At 52.5% G+C, this 21,703-nt stretch overlaps 10 protein-coding genes across 10 annotated transcripts; 3 read left to right on the top strand and 7 right to left on the bottom strand.

The window, feature by feature from the left end:
* Positions 1 to 28: 28 nt before the first annotated feature.
* Positions 29 to 1,501, bottom strand: CC84DRAFT_1168920 (SET domain-containing protein). Its single transcript, XM_018179525.1, has one exon. It carries the CDS (start codon positions 1,082 to 1,084, stop codon positions 116 to 118), a length of 969 nt encoding a protein of 322 aa, XP_018030399.1. The 5' UTR covers positions 1,085 to 1,501; the 3' UTR covers positions 29 to 115.
* Positions 1,502 to 2,269: 768 nt separating this feature from the next.
* Positions 2,270 to 3,951, bottom strand: CC84DRAFT_1222362 (uncharacterized protein; the record flags this gene model as incomplete). Its single annotated transcript, XM_018183361.1, has 4 exons — positions 2,270 to 2,677; positions 2,736 to 3,446; positions 3,510 to 3,636; positions 3,680 to 3,951. The coding sequence occupies 4 exons, from the start codon at positions 3,949 to 3,951 to the stop codon at positions 2,270 to 2,272; spliced, it is 1,518 nt and encodes a 505-aa protein (XP_018030398.1).
* Positions 3,815 to 4,624, bottom strand: CC84DRAFT_357355 (uncharacterized protein). Its single transcript, XM_018185888.1, has one exon. It carries the CDS (start codon positions 4,423 to 4,425, stop codon positions 4,015 to 4,017), a length of 411 nt encoding a protein of 136 aa, XP_018030397.1. The 5' UTR covers positions 4,426 to 4,624; the 3' UTR covers positions 3,815 to 4,014.
* Positions 4,625 to 6,790: 2,166 nt separating this feature from the next.
* CC84DRAFT_1180856 (RTA1-domain-containing protein) lies at positions 6,791 to 7,920 on the top strand (the record flags this gene model as incomplete). Its single annotated transcript, XM_018180515.1, has 4 exons — positions 6,791 to 6,879; positions 6,934 to 7,027; positions 7,080 to 7,665; positions 7,718 to 7,920. The coding sequence occupies 4 exons, from the start codon at positions 6,791 to 6,793 to the stop codon at positions 7,918 to 7,920; spliced, it is 972 nt and encodes a 323-aa protein (XP_018030396.1).
* A 1,181-nt stretch (positions 7,921 to 9,101) lies between these two features.
* Positions 9,102 to 9,997, bottom strand: CC84DRAFT_1103249 (uncharacterized protein; the record flags this gene model as incomplete). Its single annotated transcript, XM_018175006.1, has 2 exons — positions 9,102 to 9,589; positions 9,640 to 9,997. Coding segments are annotated over 2 exons (846 nt in total), but the record flags the coding sequence as incomplete, so codon positions are not given.
* A 1,199-nt stretch (positions 9,998 to 11,196) lies between these two features.
* CC84DRAFT_1190811 (uncharacterized protein) lies at positions 11,197 to 12,308 on the bottom strand (the record flags this gene model as incomplete). The annotated part of the gene is made up of 4 exons (XM_018181143.1): positions 11,197 to 11,371; positions 11,548 to 11,707; positions 11,779 to 11,930; positions 12,064 to 12,308. The coding sequence occupies 4 exons, from the start codon at positions 12,306 to 12,308 to the stop codon at positions 11,197 to 11,199; spliced, it is 732 nt and encodes a 243-aa protein (XP_018030394.1).
* Positions 12,309 to 12,670: 362 nt separating this feature from the next.
* CC84DRAFT_1222358 (uncharacterized protein) lies at positions 12,671 to 14,305 on the bottom strand (the record flags this gene model as incomplete). Its single annotated transcript, XM_018183360.1, has 2 exons — positions 12,671 to 13,627; positions 13,679 to 14,305. 2 exons carry the CDS (start codon positions 14,303 to 14,305, stop codon positions 12,671 to 12,673), a joined length of 1,584 nt encoding a protein of 527 aa, XP_018030393.1.
* Positions 14,306 to 17,578: 3,273 nt separating this feature from the next.
* On the top strand, positions 17,579 to 18,026 carry CC84DRAFT_1180853 (uncharacterized protein; the record flags this gene model as incomplete). Its single annotated transcript, XM_018180514.1, has 2 exons — positions 17,579 to 17,868; positions 17,921 to 18,026. 2 exons carry the CDS (start codon positions 17,579 to 17,581, stop codon positions 18,024 to 18,026), a joined length of 396 nt encoding a protein of 131 aa, XP_018030392.1.
* Positions 18,027 to 18,581: 555 nt separating this feature from the next.
* CC84DRAFT_1180852 (uncharacterized protein) lies at positions 18,582 to 20,098 on the top strand (the record flags this gene model as incomplete). Its single annotated transcript, XM_018180513.1, has 2 exons — positions 18,582 to 18,765; positions 18,819 to 20,098. The coding sequence occupies 2 exons, from the start codon at positions 18,582 to 18,584 to the stop codon at positions 20,096 to 20,098; spliced, it is 1,464 nt and encodes a 487-aa protein (XP_018030391.1).
* A 139-nt stretch (positions 20,099 to 20,237) lies between these two features.
* Positions 20,238 to 21,580, bottom strand: CC84DRAFT_1168918 (concanavalin A-like lectin/glucanase). The gene has a single exon (XM_018179524.1). It carries the CDS (start codon positions 21,554 to 21,556, stop codon positions 20,369 to 20,371), a length of 1,188 nt encoding a protein of 395 aa, XP_018030390.1. The 5' UTR covers positions 21,557 to 21,580; the 3' UTR covers positions 20,238 to 20,368.
* Positions 21,581 to 21,703: the final 123 nt, after the last annotated feature.

Here is a 21,703-nt window from a genome sequence, read left to right as displayed (position 1 = left end):
ACCCGCGCCGGGTAAACCCAGACATAGTGTATTCTTTCCCAAAACTCCCACAAGAACCTCCCGAAACTCCAAATTCGCAGACGTAAGACACTTTGTTTTGCTGTCGGTAGCGCAGTTAGTGTGCGTGTCCACACGAGCTACCCTCGAACCTCTTGTGGCCCACTCTCTTCTTCCAGCTCCAGCTCTGCTCGGGATCCTTCGCCATGGCCAACATAAACTTGACATCATTATCGTTGAACCCACGATCGAGATGCAAAAGTTCCACAGCCAACTGCGCGTACTTGATGGCGGTGTATCGATCTCCAAAGCTGCTGTACACCTCAGCAGCGTGCTTGTACGCCACGCCCATACTGGCCTCCAAACGCTCCTGCTTGTACAATGAAAGCAACGTCTCCACCATTTCAGGCGTTGCCGTGGAAGATGATGTCCAGTCGTTGAGCGCCTCGGTGATATCCTCTATCGCTTGGATTCGCACATCACTCTCAGCTGCGAAAATAGGGTGTGCTGCACAGCTCGAGCACGAGCAGTCGAATCCCCAGTTCGACTTGAGGTTCTTCATGCGAGCCTCCCTCTTTCTTTCGTTGTTGATGTACGTGATTGTAATCTCCTCGCCGGGATAGATGGTCTGTGTCGCGTGGACGTAGTGGCTCAGCGTGTCTTCGTCCCAGAAATAGGCTGCATTGGGCCTGCAGTCATGGTTCATCATGGCAATCTCGGGCATCACAGCATACTGCTGTACTTTATTGACGGTGATGTCGAAGGCGTTGGTGTTGATGCGGTCGTCGACAGGGTCGCCTTTGAAATGATCCAGGAGCTTCCAGAAGAGCTTTTGTGTGTCGGTTGGGAGCGTGTCTACGCCACGGTGTCCGAGACGCAGGCGTTCTGACTCGAGGAGGTTATAGGAGAGAGGATTTGAGATCACGAGCGGTGTTGAAGCGAATATCTGGTCGCCGCGATGTAAGGTCTTGTTGGCAACAATACCGCGGCCTTTACCAGGGAAGTCCTGTTCCTCGAAAGGAGGGTTTGAATGCTGGTTTATCCGGGAGAGGGCTCCGGGCTGTGAGAAAGCAGGCTTTTTGAGCATCTCATAAGCAAGCGGGGTGGTAGTGACGAGGAATATGCCACGGCCATCAGCAAAGTTCTGGTCGGAGAAGACGCACACAGGCTCGGTCTGTTTTTCACTCGAGTAACACTCTGGTAAGAACGTCCATGGAAAGTCTTCGTGTTGTTGCGCGGATGCACGTGCTTCTTCAAGGGTTATAGTAGTGTTTAGTCGTATGTTGTCCGTCGTCGATTGCGCCCCAAGAACTGCAGGCTGACATTCGCCATTATACAGTATAGAATCCGATGGGCAAGCATCTGCGAGAATAGGTTTTTGTGGAACTTGTTGAAGCGTATCTGCGAGGGCAAAGGCACTGCCTAGTAAGCCGACACCAGCTGCGCTTTTCATTTTGTATTAGAATGAGATGGATTAAGAAGTGGTGTAAATGTTCGATGCGACAGAAAACAAACCAATGGCCCAGGCATCATGGCGGGCTTCATCCGTTTTAATAAAGGTCTTCGACGTTCAAGCCATCTACTGCGAGGGATGCCGGAATGAATTTGGTGAAACGTGAGATGAATGGAGACTGCTGCGAGGCGAGGGATGAAACGCGTCCAGAAACAGACAAAGTCTGCCGCTGCGGGCACGCGGATGAGACGCGGGACGATCACATCAACCTTCGCTTCTGATTTCTCTATGGCTCAGGAGCAGCCCAGGCAAGGCCGAAATACTGTGGCCTGGACTACCATCGGTGGAACACGGGCTTAATGCGAAACGCAAATTGGATGAAGCAACAGTCGAGGCGCTTCTCGACTCGCGAAGGCAACGCAACCTGAGGCCAGGTTTGCCTGAAGCTATGACCTGTCTCGCGGGAGGTGCACAATCGTGCTGCAGATCCGGGGTGAGGTGGTGGAGAGGTCCACCTGTGCGCGCGAAGCTCGAGGAGAAGAGGCGCTTCGCCCGAACGGGAAGCGCCTCGGTTCCACCTTCCATACATCAAATACTTGCCCGTCAACCCGCACATGTTTTGCTTTGAAGTTTCACATCGCGGGGGAAAACTCAAGGGGCCTCACGCTGAGTACGCGATAGTTTGACGATTGAATAATGAACTTTAGCACCCACATCGATGAGCTCCCTTGGTTTGTACCACAAGACATGCAAAAACACCACGCGTGATGCGCCCTTCGCAGATTGAGTGCGATTCGCAGTGCAACAGGCCCAATACCATCAACATGGGAGCAGCGCTCCATATCTGGCGGGATTGACATTGTTGAATATCGTATTGCACTGTTCGTTCGACTCTTCTTCAGAAAGCTTGTCTAGCCTGCAGTTGCAGGTACCCACAGAGCATCGATAATCAGCTTTGCAAGCCTCAATATTCTGGATCGGAATTCGTTGCTGGAGTTGCAACACGTCGGGCGCTTCAACGATGGTTGCGGCCATGCCGCCAACCAGGTGGAGATCGATATGACAGTGGAGGAACCAAACGCCAGGATTGTCAGCTATGAAGCGAATCAAGAACCAACCGAAAGGTGGGATAACAAGGTTGTTGCGTCTCGCGGGCGTCTGGTATAGCGAGTCCTCATTGCCATCCCAGCTGCCCAGGCCTCGCCCTGCTATCTGGAAGTTGTGTCCCTATACTCGTCAGCGTTTCGCTTTAATGATTTACTTGATATAATTAACGTTAACTGACGTGTAAATGCATGGGGTGTGGCCAGATTTGAGGATTCTCCATGTATATCTCAACGATATCATTGTGTCGCACAACATAGGGACTTGTGCCCGGTCCATACGTCGTCCAATCAAGCGCCAATTGACCGGTCGTTAACGCGGATTGGAGGGAAGGGACTCTCGGCTCAGTGTAGGGCTGAATACCAATGCTTATGCGCGATCCAATGCCTTCATAATAGACTTGATTGGTGCGAAAGTTGATTCGCCTAGTGACATTCTTGAAGAGTGGTTCGTTATCTAAGGGCACCAGTGTCGCATCGTCCAGAATCCCTTGCGCTGTCCAATTGAAGTTCAGAAGGGTGGGAATGTACGAAACGCCCTGAGAGCCGTATGGGCCAGTGAACGATCCGTTTGGCGATATACCTGCCGCTATGCTAGTATTGTTTTCGAGTGCAATGTCTCCGATCAATGCCCTCGTTTGACTAGACGGAATGGGCCCTGTTAACATATCTGTGGTCATCTTGAGAATGTAGTTAGCAGCCTGCTCATATTGGTTCCCCAAGACAATAAAGTCGTAACTCTGCCCTGCACATATGGCTATCGTGTCTGTGATCGCTGGACGCACTGGTTCGCCGTCAATCGCCACAACAGTGAGAGTGTGGTTGGCGATATGGAATTGGCCACAGACAAGACCCGCAAAGCTGACAATTCGTACCAAGTATCGTCTGTCACGCTGCGAAATTTCATGCCGTATCAGCAGAGGCTCGCATCTAGTTAGTTGAAGCGAGATACGTACCTTCAGTCTGAACCTTGGTGGTGCACGGCTATCATTCAACAAGAAAGAGTTTGGAGTAGGAAGGGAGCCATCGGTGTTGTTGGGGCTCAAATAATCATGGACCATGAATGGTGATTGCTGGTGCCACCTGAGGTCGTGAGCAAAGAATTGCGACTGTCACACTGACTTACCAGTCCGATACACTTAGATAGATCTGCCTATGGACTTTCAAACTTGCCTCCCATACAGGATCATGAATGATCATCTTCCCTCTGAGACCGTCTGTATATTGCGCTTTTTCGTGGCTATGCCACCAATGCGTCCCAGCTGGATTCCCTACGAAGCGATATTGGAAATATCTACCAGGCGCTATACCACATTGAGCGACTCCAACAGGACCGTCTGCTGCAACGGTTCCGTTCTGGTACATGCCATGGAAATGAAGCGAGGTGGTCTCGTTCATTGTACGCGTTCACAACGATGGTATCGCCGACGTTTGCTTCGATGGTCGGAGGACTGGCGAGCATCAGCAATTGCATCTGGGAATAAGAGCTCTCCTACGGCCATATCCCATTGACACTGATGATAGGTCTAACGAAACCGTCTGGCGCTGCCTTGCCGATGTTAGTGAGCTTCGAGGAGTCGTGAAAACGCAGCGCACCAGTCGCCATCGGATATACCAGTCATACGTGACCGTCTTCGCCCACGCATAGCCCACCAACGAACTGAATAGTAAGAAATGCAACATAACTGTCGATATCTTGCAGTTAATGAAACTCGAGATTGAGCAGGTTAAAGGAGAGGAGTGGGCGTGCCTTCCCAGGTTCCTCCCCACCGCCTTTGGCGCACTCGACCATAACTGCTCTGTAAAACAGTTTACGCCTCTGGAAAGCCGCCGGCTGCAACCACCATCTCTCGGGGGTAAGGCAGGCTGCATATATCAGACATTTAGCATGTTCACATATCACTATTTCTGAAACCATGATAGTGGTTTCGCTCGAGCTTTGAGCTGTATGTCATGCCGTGGGCGTGATACGCACTGGATCGGCTGCAGAGTGTGGTCACCTGAACGTACCACAAGCCAAAGAAAGACATCTCGCGTAACATTGCGCTTTTTGTGTGGCGTTGAATCGATGATATGAAAATAAAACATGATCATTGTCGGCGGCGCTCAAGGACGAGCGGAGGCAAAGGTGGAGCCAGCTATACCTTTTTCGTGCTTAGGGACGAAAATGAGCACCACCCACAAGCCTCTCATCACGATGTTGTATAACCAGCACATGCACCGTGCATCAAATCTGTCGATGTGCGTTTGTATTCTTCAGACGTTCCAGTGTATTATTATTTCTGGTGGATGACGTTACCTTAGTCCAGCTTTCTTCCATGGAACCGCATGTCAATCATGGCAAGGTTTACAGCGTAAGCGCGTTCCCAACGTTTCTGCCACGAAACCGAACGACAATGACAACAGCGATGGCGAACATCGCCTGTGATATCCCATTAGGCAAGGCCGGATCGTCTGAGATGCTTCGTTCGATGCGAAAAGACTTGGATACTGCAAACTCGGGATGGAAAAGGACCCCACGTCGCGCCCGTTTATACCTTTGATCCTCGAGGAGGTTATGAGTATTGGACCCTTGGAACCACACTAGTGTAATTGACACACCCGATACACCAATTAGGATAGACATACTCTCTAGCGCTGGGCCATGAGTCTTGGGCTGGGTACTGTAGCTTGCCTTGTTCTCCATGCTTGGCAACCAGCCTACTTCAACGAATGTGGCCGTTGATGTATCATTTGCGAACATAGGCCGGCAAATGCTTTCTACCGCGACGGCGGTGTCGAATCGTGGAGATGATGACGAATCCCAGGAACAAAACCTTAGATAGTCCTGCACTGTAGGTCGGTCGAAATGTTACGAGGGGTTTCTTTTCGTCGTCCAGCGCTTCAACAAACTGCCAGCGCTTGGGCAACCTGCAATCAGCCTTCGAACGTGAATTATCAACCGAAGCGAGTGTATTGTTTGATTGATCCCTGATAAGTTACTCATAGCGACGTAATACCCTAATTGGATGGAATGTTCGATGCAAACTATGATTATTTGGAGCTCTACAATCTTGTCGAAGGAAGACTTCCACACGTACGAAATTGTGAAAGATTCGCACGAGAACACATGTGACTGCGCTTTCTGTTGCCTTCGTGCACAGTGCCGCACACACATGTGCTGTGCCATGAGTTGAATGCATGTCCCACACGTTACTGAGAACTTTAGATTGGGCCACACCAGCGAGTGCTCGTGTAGGATAGAACTCGAAACAAGAGAATGAGACGATCAGTTTGCGAAGCCGCGTTCATTCCAAGTACAACCCGAAAAGATAACTAGGGTTCTTGGGCAGGCTGTCATCGCAAGGCTAACCCATCATAGAAATTACTGGACGCGCGGGATCCACATCCCTACGCATAGAATCCTTCCCGAGTCTACCGCCTCGCTCGCAACATACTTACTGCATATGTCAAACATGAAGCGAGCACAAGTCCTCTAACCCTCGGTGGAAATGCGTTGTGGCTACCATAGGTACAGCTATCGAAGATGGTATTTCCGGTACGTTGCAGCCTGGACGATTCGACAATTGCCTCTGCTCTAAATGCAGGGAATTACATCGCAATCCATGATTGCGCTGTCTCAGACCGCGTTATGAATGGCACCAACGCAATCCGACATACTCGTTCGTCCTCGTTCGTTTCGGCGTTACACATCTACCATCCATTCCTACGGCCGGAGTAGGAACATGAGGGCCAGCTCCGCCTCGCTTCCAACCACGAAACTGCTTCGCCACAACCCAATGACGAACAACAATCTGGACCAAACTGCCCAATCAGCGAACCAAGCCAACGCTGAGGCGCTGGTTCACGATCCGACTAGGCCCACCATAGATTTGCTTGCGACTTTTGCGACGAGCGCTTTCTTGCGCGCCGATGCAGATCCCCAGCCAAGCGTTCGAGATGTAAGCCAGCCCCATCACAGCCTAAGGGGCTGTCGCTGCGCCAGCCCGAATTGGACATCAACGCTGCGATGTTCGAAGGGCTGTGGTAATAATAGGCCGCCCGTCAAGATGTATCTGTGCGCTGGAGATGAATACCTAGGGTATAAGGTACGCTGCTTCTCAAATGGAGTGGCCATCTACCAGTACGACCAATACAATACCATTCACACTTCTACGAACTCCTATTATCGAGTCTGCATACGAGGCTTAGAGCCTGTTGACTTTTCCTGAGAATTCTATCTCATACTTCCTCCACCATGCCAGAACGTCCCGAGCACGCAGATACCTGCACAGCAGTCGGTCCCGGCTGTCCTGTCGAAGCAACTCTATACGGTTATTACCCAAGGTAAGACGCCGAGACATCTGGGCCAAAGAACATGTAGATTAACCGTGGCATTAGTCTCCCCTGGAATGCTTTCTTCGTCGGCTTCTTCGGCCTCTGCTGCCTCATCAACTTAGTCCTAGGAATCCGCTACCGCACATGGACATACATGGTTCGCCTCTCCCAGTACCACGAATACTGCCCATCACATTGACACTCCCCAGATCGCATTATGCCTCGGCTGCCTCGCCGAAGCCGCTGGTTACTATGGCCGCGTAATGATGCACGACAACCCCTATGACGATATCGGCTTCCAGATTCAGATCTGCCTCCTCATCATCTCGCCCGCATTCGTCTCGGCGGGCATATATCTCACGCTCAAGCACTTCACCCTCACCTTCGGCGCGTCTTGGTCCCGTCTGCGTCCCGCGTGGTACACGTACATTTTCATCACAGGCGATCTCATCTCGCTAGTGCTCCAGGGCGCGGGCGGTGGTCTGGCCGCTACGGCAGACAACGGCTCCAGCACGCAAGATTTGGGCACCAACCTCATGATCGCCGGTGTCATCTTCCAGGTTGTCATCTTGTCTGTGTTCGGATACTTGCTCACCGAGTACACGCTCCGGACGTACCGCCGGCGCGACAAGCTGTCCGTAGCTGCGACCGAGATCCTGCGCAGCACCAAGTTCCGCCTGTTCGTGGCGGGCGTGATGGTCGCGTATCTTGCTATCTTTACGCGGTGTGTGTACCGTATTCCGGAGCTTACTGGGGGATGGGGAAGCGAGCTGATGAGGAACGAACCTGAGTTTAGTAAGTTCTACAACATTGCCGGCTCTTCGAGCGTTAGCTAACAGGGCTGCAGTTGCGCTTGAGGGTGTCATGATCACACTTGCAGTTTTTACGCTGACGCTCTTCCACCCGGGCTTCTGCTTCCCAGTCCTTGGGGCGAAGCAGGCCGCGAAATATGCGAGCATTAACAGCAAGGATGTTGACGCGGAGAGCTCAGTGGAGATGCTACCACGAGGAGACACGACGTACGAACCATATTCTCATCGTAGCGTGTAGAGGAAGGCCTGCGATGTTTTCAGTCGGGTACTTTTATGACTTTGAAGGATGTAGGCAGGTACATGCGACATATTATGTCGGATATCGAGTTACGGAAGATGGCAAGGCGCACTTATGGGATGTTGATCAAAGGATCCATCACGCGTTCACGTTATTTTTCATTTTCTAATGGAAACGAGTTGTTTTCAAAATGCAAATCGTTATTGAGAAATTTCCTCATCGCACTGGAAAGCCTTGTCCGATATGGAGAATGAAGAGAGGCATGGGTATCATAAGCGCCAAAGAGGGAAACACCATTATGATCACTCGAGGAGTGAACTGCCGCACCAAGCTGCGGTGTACAAAGCCATCCATTAAAGACAAAGAAAAACTAAAAGCAAATGCAATCAAGAGAAAGTGACAATGAAAAGTTGAACAGCAAGCTGTAACGCATTCTGCCATCGACCAAAGCCAATTGGCCCGGTCCAAAGAAAGAGCTCGAGCCGCTACCTGAAGCAGACGGAGAGGAAACTTGGAGCAAGTCTTCTTGTTAAACTGCAGGCACTGAGAGGGTGCCTGCAAGTCTCCGCGGGATACCCACGAGGCCGGCGCACCGCTTTGAGCTAGCACTCGTAGTTATCGCCACGGTCCAAAACACGGAAAGGGTTGCAGTGCTCACGGCCACGGTGGTTGGTTGTTGGGTTCCGTAGAGCGGTGGGTCGAGGGACTAGGCCAGGCTGGTTGCCAGCGCGAGGACGATGTGGTACGTTAATCCACTGTGGAGGGGCACCGCCAGTTGGAGCTGCAGCAGGAAGGTTGCCTTGCGGGACCTGGCCGACGTCATTGCCAGGCGGTGTTGAATGAGGCACGGCGGGAAGCGGAGGGAAAGCAGGGGCTGCAGGCAGTGGAGGGAATGCAGCATTATTAGCAGCTGCGAAACCAGCACCAGGCGCGGGCTGGCTACCACCCTGGCCTCCGGCACTACGAGCAGCGGCTGCATCGCGAATTCGGCGACGACGACCTGGCCGGCTGGAGTTGGAGGTCTCGAAAGCCTGCATGACGCAGACTTCCGTTCGGTGCCCAAGATGCGTACCAGGGCGGTTCAGGCAACACCAATTGCAGGTGACCTGAGCGTGGCATTTGCGACCATCACCTCGATCCTCCACCATATGGCTATTTGAGCCACACCGAAAACAGTACATGGCGTTACCCCAAGACCAGCCCTGGCCTTGAGATAAGGCCTCGATGTTGTCAACCACGTCCTGCAGCGAGCAGGGCTGGTTGGGCCCCTTGTGGATGTCATCGAGAACCAGCTGTATGGCGGCGATGGTGGTCATGGCCGCATCGTTGCTTGCAGTATGCCCGTCTCGGTGCTCGAAGCCCATGTTTCCAACCAAGCGCTGAAGTCCGATCTCATTCGAAGGGTGTGTCCAGTGTCCAACCTCACGAGCGATCACTTGCGTGTCGATCAACTTCACGAGATTGCCTTTTGTTCGGGGACTCCAGGAGAGAAACTTCTCAATCTTCTCGATATCATTGTTGAGGGCGTGACCGAGGATGACAACGGGACACACGTATCCATCTACCATAGGATAGTTGAGCGGCCACTCGAAGGCGGAAGTCAAGAAGTCGATCACGGCCTGGTCGTCCAGGAAGCGCTGTATGCCAAATCGGTTGTTGTCGGGATGGCCTTTACCAATGTTAACAGATTACAACTCACTATTCTACGGATAGACTTACCCTTGCTCGCATTCTTGTTGATGAGATGCGCGTTTTTCTCAATGCGCGCAAAGTAGAAGTAGATCCGCTCAAGGATCTCTTCACCCCAGGGACCGGGCGACGCGAGCATGGTCATGTCGCCGGCTTCGAATGTGTTCATTCCTAGCTCCTTGAGCCGCTCGCTATCGGCATCCCAGCCTTCGGTATCGAGGCAGATGACCACAGTGTGGGCAGCGAGGGCGGGTGCGTTGGGGTATTTTGCCCGGTTGAGATTGCAGCAATATTTGAGGACATCGCTGTGGCTCAGGGGAGCGAAGAAACGGTCGACAGCAGCTATATCCAGGTGGTTGAGCTGCTGGACAGCCGTCCAGACCGACATCTGCGGAAATGTCACGTTAGCAAACCGCTGAGGTTCGAATAGAATGGTGCAAGGAAAACTTACATTTTACTGCACGGTGTGACTTTAGAACCTGTAGAAGGTATATAAGGCGAGGGGTTACTACCTGCGAGTTGAGTGTGTATCGAATTGGAGAACCCAGGAGAGCTCCACAGGCTCTGTAAAGGCGTATAAGGGGTCTACGGTTGCAGCGGAAGAAGTGGAAGAAGTGGAAGAGAGTGTGCAGTTGACGCAGCCAGGAGGTTTTGGGTGTGTCACTGTGTGAAAGTTCGTCGGCTAAGTAACGACGGGCCTCACTTTAAAGGACCGTGGGCGGTTTGTGCGTTCAACGTGCAGGTTTCGACACGTGACCTTGCGTGAATGACACAGGAACGCGTGCGGATCCCCCGTGCATGAGGGGGCGCGCGAATTTTGAAGGCGCTAGAATCGAATCTATCGCTTAGGAAGTCCACAGGTGCAATATTTCGGCGGCCAGGCGCAGGCACAGAGATTGCGGGCACATATTCTACGTGGTTCTTGTGGGTTGTTTCTTCGGTGAACGCAGCTTATTGCTCAGCACCGCTGACCCGTTCTTGATGCATCAAGATCGATCTTAAGAGACGCCAGCGGCTTCTCCAAGCTCGAAGTCCTTTCCACGAAGTCTTCCCAGCCAGTGACCATAGAATCTTCATGTGTTGTGGCCGCATGACTTGACCACAAATGGACCTTCCGCAATAGTGGAAGCATCAAAACGCACAATCCAAGTCAAACCTGCTTGTTCTGGTTCTTATATTGTGACGGAAGCACAATTTGATTAGTAGAACGTCACGAAGCAAAGGGTGTGTGAAGCTTGGCACCGTGTTCACTGATGTTGGCTAGAAGATCTCTGTGCTAGTAGAATTACGCTCTGAAAGAACAATCATGTAGATTATGAATAGATAGAATGGGACCTACTAATAAAAACATAGTGGAAGGAGGCGCACAATTGATCCGTGACATCTTTGACAGTCACATGCCCAGGTTCACAATTATAACGTCTCGGCCAATCAACAACATACTCCATTCCTCCGTTGCTGACCGTCTTTTAACGTGAGATCGTAAACTTAGCGTAAGTCGAAGTAGGGCGGTCTATATTTCAGCACCTTTGCTACTGCAAACCACCTGCTCTCTATGACCGATGGTTTGCGTCTACACACACCACCCTACGCATTCAGTGTACTCTCCATCCACGGATACACAAAAGAGCTCGCCTCAGGATACCCTATATGCGCCCTTTCCTGCACCAGCCTCATCTCCTTCTGACTCCCAGACTCGGCAAGCAACATACTATCCTCAACTGGCATACACCCATCTAACACCCCATTCACCAGCACAAGCCTACAACTCTTCACCCATCCCCCACAACAGCAACACCCTCTCCCTTCCCACTGACGAGACTGAACTCATCCTGGCACTTCCCCAGCATCTCCTCCCAAGACCCGTACCCGTGCTTGCCCACATATGCACGCTCGAGGCCGAAGGGCTACTCATGCCGATGCACCTGCTCCAGCTACTCCCGTTCGATATAATAATGCGTCCCCGCGCCGTGTCCACTCGCGCTCTTCAGTAGGTTGGCGTGCGTATGCGCGACGCGAAGGGCGTAGTACCCGCCTGCTGACAATCCCCACTCAATGACCTTCTTCTCATCGAGCCTCTCTTCACCCCTACTCCACTCTAGGATCGAACTGAACAGGCGATCCAGGCCCAGCGGATCGCGTCTGCTCGCTGGACAGTCGCCCAGCCACGCGCGAGGTGCTCCGCCGTGTGCTCTGTGTTATCGGGGCGGTGGCCGTCGATGCTGGTGATCAGTAGAACAGTAGGGAGGGGGCCTGTGCCGTTGGGCTTCCGGATGTACAGCGGGATTTCTCTGCCATCGCGGCTGGAGGCGTGCGGTTTTCTGCTCTTTGAAGGCGAGTCTTTTGAGGACCGTGTCGATGTAGGGGAAGCGTGACAGCCTGTAGACGGCGTTGGCGCGGAGGTAGATGGTTATCGCTTTGTTTTTGTCCGAGGCCTCGAGGTCCTGGGCTTACTTGGAGAGGGCGCAGGCGGTGAGGAGGAACGCGCTGGTGCACTCGTCTGAGAAGGGATCGTGTATGTCTTTGGAGATCAGGGACGTGAAGATGGTTTCGAAGTCCTCGAATTTGCCGTCGTGCAAAGGGTACACGCCGAGTTTGCAGGGGAACATCCAGTGCATTTCCCAGAGTTTGACGATGCTGCCTTCGTGGCCATAGTCTTTGAGAAAGAGGTCGCCTAGGACCCAGGCGCCGTTTGGCATTGAGATGTTGATGTTGCTTTCGAGAAGGAAAAAAAAAACGATGTACGGAGACGACAGCATGTTCAGGACGGTGAATTTGTTTGGAAACAACGATGACGAAAATGACGAACTCGCACCTAGGTTTGGGTATGTGGCAATCACATAGGGATATGATACGGTACCACTCATATTCGAGCGCTTGCGGGGCCGAGTGCCTGGTTGCGGGCCATCCCGTTGTGGTCCGTCCGGAACCCCTAAACCTGGGCCCTGACTGGGCCGACACCACGTGGTATCGCAACGTCAAGTAGAAGTTTACACAGCGACGCGAAAAAGCGTGCTGAGATGGATGCGATGCTGCTGCAATAACAATATGGGTATCAAGATCAGGGCAGCTCATCCTCGTCCTCGTCTCCCTTCTTCTCCACATACTTCCTCAACACGCTCGCCAGCTTCGCTCGCCCTTCCTTCCGCTCGAAAACCTGCGCGTGGTCGCAAGTCGGCCACCATATGGTCTCTAAGCCTTCGCCGCGCATCTCTCGGTCCTTCCAAGTCCCATCCTCACTCTTCAAGTCCACGCCAGCAAGGTACCTGCCCACCGTCTCTGTCTCAACAATCAGGTCTCTACCGCCCAGCGAGACGGTGACGTCGCGCCCTCTAAGCTCGTCTTTCCACAGAATATTTTGTGCCCAATAGAAGTGTCGCGCGAGCGTATGACTGACCATCATGTCTGCGCTCGCGAAATAATATAGTTGATGCTCGTTCGCACGGCGCGGCCTGCGTGCCGTAAAGTTGTATGCGACATCTGGAAGATGCAGCAGGAATGTCACCGGATCGACGAAGAGCATTGGTCCGATCTTGTCCTTCGTCCGTGCATCCTGCAGAAGGTGCGTGGTTACGACGCTTCCGTACGAATGACTTGCGAGCACTACTTTATCGAAGCCATGACGCGCCAGGATGAGGTGGATTTGGCGGCAGATCTCGTCGGAGTCGAGGATTCTGTCTGTGATACGGAAGCTGATGGGCATAAGCTCGACAGCTAGAATTCCGATTTCGCCGTCCGCGGGACCGAGAGGGTCGTGCTTGTTGATCTCGGTGAAGAACTTGGAATAGGGATACAAGCCGATTCCGATGCCGTGGATGAAGAGGATGGGAAGGCGGGTTTTGGAAGTATGCGGGCGATACCAGTAGGACAATTCTGGCGCAGGCGAAATGTGGCGGGTGAACAAGGATGCAACGCGGGGAGGGAAGATGGAGAGGGCTTTCTTGACGTGGGTGCGGTAGAGCTGGAAGCCGTGGAAGCGGAGGTAGGCGGCGGTGAGAGTGTCGACCATCATCACAATCTGAATCCGTCAGCAAGACTGGACGCTCAAGGTAGAGGGAGTGGCGCGTACCATATACCACAGCACAGGCCGGTGCAGCATCTTGACTTCATCCACAGTCAAGCGCAGGCTCTTGGCGGGTCCTCGCCCGGGCTCGATGCGCCTCCCTAGCAGCGTCTGTACGCCGTCGACATACTCGTCAAGCTCGCTCTCCTCCTCGGCTTTGCTGCTGACCCCGTCGTCTACCTCGATGCTCTCTTGCTCGCCCTCCGCGGCTTCAGTCCGCGCTTTCTTCTCGACCTTCTCGTCGCCCTTGTATAACAGAGCCCACCTGAAAAACTCCTTCACATTCTCCCGCCTGATCTCATGGCTTCTTGCGCCCAGGAACCACCTCGAGATGTATCCCTCTGGCTCTGGTATCTTCCCCCAGATCTTCCAAAACAGCTCCTTGCGCTCTTCTTGGTTCGGCGGCGGGGGATGCGGGGCTTCTGCCTGCAGAGAGCGCTTTCGGGGTATGAAGACAAGGAGCCAGAACGCCGTCTCGATGATGGCCCAGGCGAGCAGGAAGCGGGTAAATGCGGTCTGCGGGTGCTCGGCGATGCTGAAGCTGCAGAAGAAGATGCTGAGCGGCAGGACGAGCCGCAGCGCGAGAATGGCGACGCGGATGAGCAAGTACTTAGGGACACTGTGCTCGAGCATGGCGGCGGCGTAAATGGCAAAAATTAGGTATGTGGGTAGCTGTTTCAGCCGTGCTCCATTGCGTTGGTCAACAGGCACAGCGTGAATAGGCGTAGGGTAGGTGCGGCCATGGCTGTGCAGGAAGGCTTAGTTTTACATAGCAAGGCTGTTCCCAGTTTGCACATGTTTGCGCCATCCTGCTGAGTCAGGCCGAAGGATGCAGCCCCAACATCGTCATCGCACTGTCAACATGAGACGACTTCGTCCTTATCGCAGTATCCACATGTCTGCCTCATCGCAATAGTTGTTGAGCGCTGTGCAGGCAAGGCACTGCATTGAAGTACAAGGACATTCCCGGGTTCGTGCGCAGGGTGTGAGGGTGCTCATCGTAAAGCGCAAACCACTGCTATGCGCATCAGTCGCTAGCACGGCACTGACACTTCTACGTCGCATTCTCTGATTTTTGTTGAGTCCAAGAGCTATTGATTCGCGACTTTGGCTGGCTTTCACATCCGGTATCTTGAGCCGAGTGCACTACTACGCCACGTCAACGTTAGTGAAATCCGAAGCTCGATCCATCACTAAGACTACACAGACGCTTGTCGCTTCTAGGGAGCAACAGCCAAATGCGGTTCTGTCTGCGTGTGGTATATCTCATAATTTGCGTTCTGTGTATTTCCTTACCTGCGGTTCTCGTTCCCATCCCATCTGCGCCTCCTGTAATTGCGTCGATCTCGGATTCATCAATTCGTCCTGCCCAATGTTCCAAAAAGCCCTGAGTTGCGTTCTCCTGGTAATTGAAACTTGAATAATGAGTTATGATAGTGTCAGGATGGGCCACGGTAGCATTATCCATCTTCCTGACTCCCAAAATCTGGCCCTGTAGAAAGCCTGATTGCAGCTACATGTTCGAATCCGAACCCTGGACTCGGCATATGGCTTCATAGTTTCAAGGTATCACTGTGAATGTATATCCCTTCATCGCACGCTCTCTTGACATGATTCCTGACAGAAAAGAGATGGACGAATAACAAATCTGAACCAAGCCTAATCGAAATCGGATGAAGACCACAAGTTGTCCCAGGTTTCCTTTTGATACCTCGGAGGGATCAGACAAACTAAAATGATGTCGAGGCCAGCTTTGCGAAGTTGGTGCTGCATCCGGGGTTCGGGGTGTTAAGACTCGTGAAGCAGGAGAGTCGAGGAACGTTGTCTGGCAAGTCGTGTAACAACTCGACACATGTCGTGGTTCTGGATGGTGACGGCTTAAAGGATCCAGATTACTGCTAAAAGGAGTTCCTGCTGGTTCCGTGCTACGTTGGAAATTTAGCTTTGCACACGAAGGTCGTTTTGTTCTATGTTCTTTGCCTTTTTTTTTCGATCGTGCAGCTCTTTTGCAGAGACACTGTGAGATTATATCGCTTTGGTAGTGGCTCCTTGCCTTGCTAGATTCAATGCGGTATGGTTTTACATGTGGGAACAAGTGCACTGGGCGAGCTTCTAGAAGACTTTGTCACAAGGGTTTCAACCATATTCACTGCTTTATACAACCCCGCAGTTTGCATGGCAGGCAAAGAATCTGACATACGCGATGCTTTTGACAAGATCTATTATCAAGCCATGGCTACGTGTAATGGGATTGTGGACAGGAAGTCCGCAGTTGGGACACACTGTCTTTCAACCAATATGAATGGTTGGGAGCGTGAGCGGAATGCAAACCCGCAGACAGAGGAAGGAAGCTAACGTTGCCACTTTTTTTTTTTACACAGGAAGGAAATTTATTCCTCAGAAGGGAACAATGGTTCAGGGGTGGTCGTCAATACTTCCCAAGGTTCGAAAAGAGGTATATGGCCGAAGAACAACATTACACATTGCTTCACTTGCTAGAACTATCCATTGCACATATGATTTATATTTAGTTTCTGTACTCAAATAAGATGTAGAGGCAATGCAAGCAGAGAACACCTATTCTAGATGCCACTGAGTTTTGGCCCAGGTTTTATAGATCGAGAGACTGTCCCATCTTGGGTGAACGGCCTGAGATGCGCGCAGAGTTCGAAAGATGTCTTAGGAAGACCTTAATCAGGCGTATCGAGGCATTTTCTTGTGCCTCCTAATGCAGCCTTCAAGTGTGACGCGACTTTGGTCGTCTCAGCACTTGGCAATGAAGCCTTTCCTAAGAACTCTGAATATAATTGACTCCATTGCGAGAAATTCTGTACATCCTAGCTAAAAGGATAAGGACTCTACTGAGCATCAGTTGCAATCAGTTTTTTCAGTCATATTCAAGTACTTTGCTACATGTTCCGGTCGACTATCTGTTCTCATACCAAGGCAGCAGCGCAACTTTATCATTATACCCTGATCCATTCGCCAACACTCAGCAAAGATATACACACTTAAGAAATATCGTCTTACAGATATTAGTACAGGTGTTAAGGTGTCAACAAAGATCATGTATGCAATCCATCGATCGCCATAATGACAAGCTAGTATTACTTCGATTCCATCTCTTGGGCTGGTTTCCCAGACCGTATGCACTTCTACACATATCAAAATGACCATATTTGCATATATATGCACTCCAAGTGATTGGAGGTTGCAAACTTCTAGATCGCTCTCAATAGTTTGCATACATTTAATTAATCGCGAGAAATGTAGTAACCCGACGCTGTTGCTCGCCTTCAATTCTATCACTTGACCGATTTACACTCCGAATAGCCGCTATAAGTTGGGTACCTGCCAGGGCTTGATTGGGTTTCTGTGTTGATGGACGTTTTTTCGAGGGAAGATGTAATTCTGCACTGGAAAAAAAATCTACAAGCCAACCATTACTTGCGCTATACCGTAAAGACTGGTCTATATGGACCTTGTCTCGAGGTACGCGTTCGCAAGATGGACAATTGCATCCGACATCCGGGCCTTCACCAAGCACACTGAGCACCCTGCACGCTCACCACTTTCCTGATGTTTGGATGCTTTTCAGGCAACAGTCGTTTCTAACGGGGAAGCTGCTCGACAGCTCCGCAATTCCTGCCAACCCAAAGTGGTTCGAGACTTGCTTTGCAATTTTACCTGTTTGCAAGCCTAATCAAAAGGCCGAAAGGCTCACCGCTCTCACCGATATCGCAGTTCTCACTCTCGCTTACTTTTCTTCTCCCAGGTGGATATAAAGGAGTTTTCTTTTCGTGTTCAGCGTTCCTGTCTTCTTTCACACATTTATTGGTTTCTGTACTCCTCATTTATCCTCTATCGGCAACTTCCACAGTCTTTATCTATTCTCCAACTTCAAACATGCATATCTCAATCTTCTTCGCTGGTTTTTTGAGTCTCGTGCTCCCCGCGCTCAGCGCAGCTATCGCCGATCCCCAACAACCTCCATTCCCCGTGGACGTCCACACTCGCCAACAAGCTCCCACCACCGGCGATCAGCATCCCCTCTGCGGCGCCTTCGCATGGTGGAACAACGGCCATTGGCAGGAGGAGCAGCTCTGGGAGATCCGCGATTGCACCAAGTTCTACGTCAACGTCGGTCGAGTCAACATGGAAGAGTGGGGCAAGTGCCTCATCTGCTTCTTCTTCCCGTGGGTCATCTTCCATGGAGCAAGGCTTTTCAACTTTCTCACTATGTGCCAGGTCCAACGATTGCTCTGGTCACAACACTCTCACCATGACTCCCAACCACGGCTGGGTTGACACCAAGGGCGATGTGTGGAGCTACAAGTGTAGCTTGAAGGAGTGATGCTCTCAGGGTAAGTATGCGTTCCCGTTGGCTGCGGGTGGTATCCCCGGATAAAATCGCTGACTACGCAGCAGAAGCTTGGGGTCATCCAGTGCCCGCATGAGGGGCGGAGGGATTGGAACGGCCCGATGGAGGTGGAAAAGTGGTTCGCTGATCATATAGTTGGGGGAAAATGTCTCTGCAGGCGTGTCACGTTCAATGGAGGAGAAGCCATACTGATTGGCAGCCTGTGATGTAGACCAATGAAGCCTTATCCACAATTGTCTCTCTCTCTTTTTCGTGCCTCTGTCGTGAGAATGTCTACTTGATGCGGCGACGGGTAACAGAATGGCTGCTAGCATGCGAATATCTCCATCAACCAAAGTACACCGGTACAGCGGGATTTCGAAGGTCGTGGAACCTGTGCGTTTGAACTGGCAGGCGCGAAGGGCGGTGGGTCACGTGCTACCCAGCGCGACGGCAGGTGCGCAGGCGGGCCTGCTCTATTCCAACAAACACAGACTCGCTCCTTCTCGCGTCGTCTAATCTCGCGCCCCGTCAGCGAGTGATGCCAACATGGCGAGATCATCGCAGTCAACTGTAAAACATAGCGCAAAGCGAAGATATATCTTCGATCTGCCTGCAGGGTTTGCCGTTCGCCCCCAGTCCCCTACGATATGCCGTCTATCTCGACCCCAAGCCCGATCTCACGTGCGGCACGGTCGCAAAAGCAAGTTCGACTTCTTTGGGTTGCCCGCCGGTGAGGCTTACCCCTCGATTGCGTCCAGTACTAGCTACTGACTGTGATCGCAGAGCTCAGGAAATTGATCTACAGCTATGCGGTTAGCTCTCCCCATAACCCTGACGCTGGGCGTGTGTACCTGATTCGTCAGAAACAGGGAGAGTACCGTGATTTTACTGGGCTTCCCCTTGTCTGCAACGCTATGTACAAAGAGTACACCTCAACCCTCGTCCAAAACACTACCGTCACTGTCCGCGCGGAAGACGTTAATGAATACATTGGGAACTTCTACGCAGACCGCGATGGTGCTCTCAAGCACGGAGACATGCAAGTCTCGTATATTGCTTATGGAAGACCAGTTGCATGGGACGTCATTGATGTTGCCAGTCGCTTTTCCTTCAAGCTTGATGTCTCACAGCTGCTAAAGCTTCAATGCCGTCTACCGCGGATGCGCGTGTCATTTCTGTGCTACTCCCAAACTTTCATCAACAAGGAGCCAATGTACTGGACCCAAATGACCGAGGACTTCAACGAGTTATTCTCCGCAGCGCCGATCTATGGCCCGACATTGCCCGGCGCAGGTCCAATCCCTTCCATTCTACCCGGAATGGTGGAGTATTTCGAGGACAAGACCGACTACGAACTCTCAGTGAACGCGTGCTGGCCACAGCCAGGACACACGTCTGCGACTTCCCATCATCGCCCCGCCGTAGTCTTCGACATAAAATTCGACGCTTCCAAGAATCCAGATATGCCGTTCTCCGAGCATTGGCGCAATCGAAGCGAGCTCAAGCGTCTCGCAGATACGCCATGGAACGTCGACGAGATGCTCGAGCTGGAGGAGGATCTTATCACGCCACGTTTCGACATAGATCAGATGTGGACCCTTCTCCACCAGACTGGACTTTACAACATGGGCGTCAGTGATTGGTTTCTCAATTTCAATCGCGAGTACTTCACTCTGCACCCTGATGATTTCTGCCCCCCGCTGATCTCCGGTGACCAGCCGCGCATTCAGGACGCGGGGAAGGTTGACAAGGATGAGGAGATGACCGAGGGCAACGATGTGTCTGCCACCGTATATCGGCCTTTACCCCTGCCATTCGTTCCATTCGTCGACAAGGCGCCTGGTACTGAAAATAGTTTCCTCGAGTACCAATCGATCACAACCCTGGACGAGGACCACGGCTTCGGACGTTGCTCCGACACATCGTTCGAGGAGCTGCGATTGCTGACGTACAAACACCAAGCAGGACAGTCCCAGGAGCCTCTGTACCCAGATAGACCCGAGGACGAGGATACCCCTAGCGTCTTCCAGGAGCTGTTGCGGGAGGCTGGTATTGACGCCTAAGGACACTTCGAGCTCATCCCAGGTTGTCGAGGTCTGACGTCAACTCTAGGTGGATCGAGAAGAGCGGTTATCTGGCAGAGAGCAAGCACACGTGTACATTTTTGCTTATCGTCCAAGGACAGTTGCGTAGTTTTGAATGAACGAAGATCTACACATTGGCGTATGTTTTGTATGAGCGTGACATAGCTAAGAGCTTCTGGTCGGTGATCCGGACTCGCCCTTCATTTTGTGTTTGTTCATGACTGTTCCTCTACGGTTCCAGCCCGTGCTCTACACAGGATGCCCCTCCGGAGCTGCCCCAAAATCCCTTTCAAACTGCTCCCAACCGCCTCTTGGCTCGTCACACATCATCATCTCGCTAACCACCATATCATAATACCCATCGCGCGGCAACTTGCCCTGACACACCGTCCCACCCATGGCAATATTCAGCAGAATCCTAAAGTCCTCCATCCGCCGGATCCCCAGCGGGATATTCGCCTTCTGCACGGGTCTCCCATCAATATACCACACCATCCTGCCGCGCCAATTCGGGATCCCTTCCTCCTCGATCCACGCGAAGCCATATGTGTGGGGACACCGCGCGATATCCGGCAGCGGCGTGACGATGACCTGATGCTTATTGTGGTCCTCGCCGTTGTAGTGGCCCCAGTGCAGACACGTGTGGTTTTCCCCTGCGCCTTGCCAGCTCTCGCAGATGTCGACCTCGCCATCGGTCGGCCACGTGAACGGGTCGGCGGGCAGCATCCAGTACGCGGGCCATACGCCCTCGGCGCCGGGCGGCAGGATGGTCGCGGTCAGGTAGCCCCGTGGCCGCGAGAGCGTCTGATGCGACGTCAGCCGCGCCGAGGTGTAGGTGCCGCCCTGGACAAGACCGCGCACGATGAGGCGGTTGTCGTGGTGGAACGAGTTGGCGGGATTGTCAGTGTAATTTTGCTTCTCGTTGTTGCCCCAGCCGTGGTCACCGAGCTCGTGGCGGAAGTTGTGCGAGACTGGTGTCGCGGCGTCGAAGGAGGGTTTCCAGTAAACCTTCTCAGTGGCGGGAGACGGCGCATTCTGGGGCGGCGGTGGGTTCGATATCGGTCGGTTCTGCGGGATTGAAGGAGGTGCGGGAGAGTGTGGTTTGCTATGTTGCGGGATGGGTGGTGGGCCGAAGTTCTGCTGTGTCGGTGGTGGAGGACCCCATTGTTGCTGAGGAGGACCCCATTGGGTCTGTGGAGGGCCCCATTGCTGGTTTGGAGGCTGGTATTGTTGCTGGGGGTATTGTGCGCCGGTGTACTGAGCGTTCGGAGCACCGGTATACTGCGGCTGCTGCCCTGGATAGCCTTGCTGAGGAGGGCCCTGGCCGGGATAGCCTTGCTGATTGTTCGATGAAGAGTGCTGGGTGTTGTATTTTTGCTCGTATTCTTTAACCTTAGCTTTGCCCTTCTCAAAGAGCTTGTTGAAGGAGCTAGACATGGTGGCGGATTTTGTGTTTACGAGTGCGGGGAGATCGTTCGGCGATGTAGACCTAAAACGCGTTGTCCCGTCAGACGTGGGGCAGATTGGCCAATGATGTCACCGGCCCTCTCAGCATCAGGATTCCTCCCAACAAGTTCCCATCAT

Source organism: Paraphaeosphaeria sporulosa (genome assembly GCF_001642045.1).
Source record: "Paraphaeosphaeria sporulosa strain AP3s5-JAC2a unplaced genomic scaffold CC84scaffold_13, whole genome shotgun sequence".
Lineage (NCBI taxonomy): Eukaryota > Fungi > Ascomycota > Dothideomycetes > Pleosporales > Didymosphaeriaceae > Paraphaeosphaeria > Paraphaeosphaeria sporulosa.
The sequence above is the reverse complement of the archived record's forward strand: the minus strand, read 5'-3'. Positions and strand labels throughout refer to the sequence as shown.

Bases quoted from the DNA above. Each gene is read 5' to 3' on its own strand.
- CC84DRAFT_1168920 (XM_018179525.1), bottom strand. From the start codon at position 1,084: ATGCTCAAAAAGCCTGCTTTCTCACAGCCCGGAGCCCTCTCCCGGATA.
- CC84DRAFT_357355 (XM_018185888.1), bottom strand. From the start codon at position 4,425: ATGCAGCCTGCCTTACCCCCGAGAGATGGTGGTTGCAGCCGGCGGCTT.
- CC84DRAFT_1168918 (XM_018179524.1), bottom strand. From the start codon at position 21,556: ATGTCTAGCTCCTTCAACAAGCTCTTTGAGAAGGGCAAAGCTAAGGTT.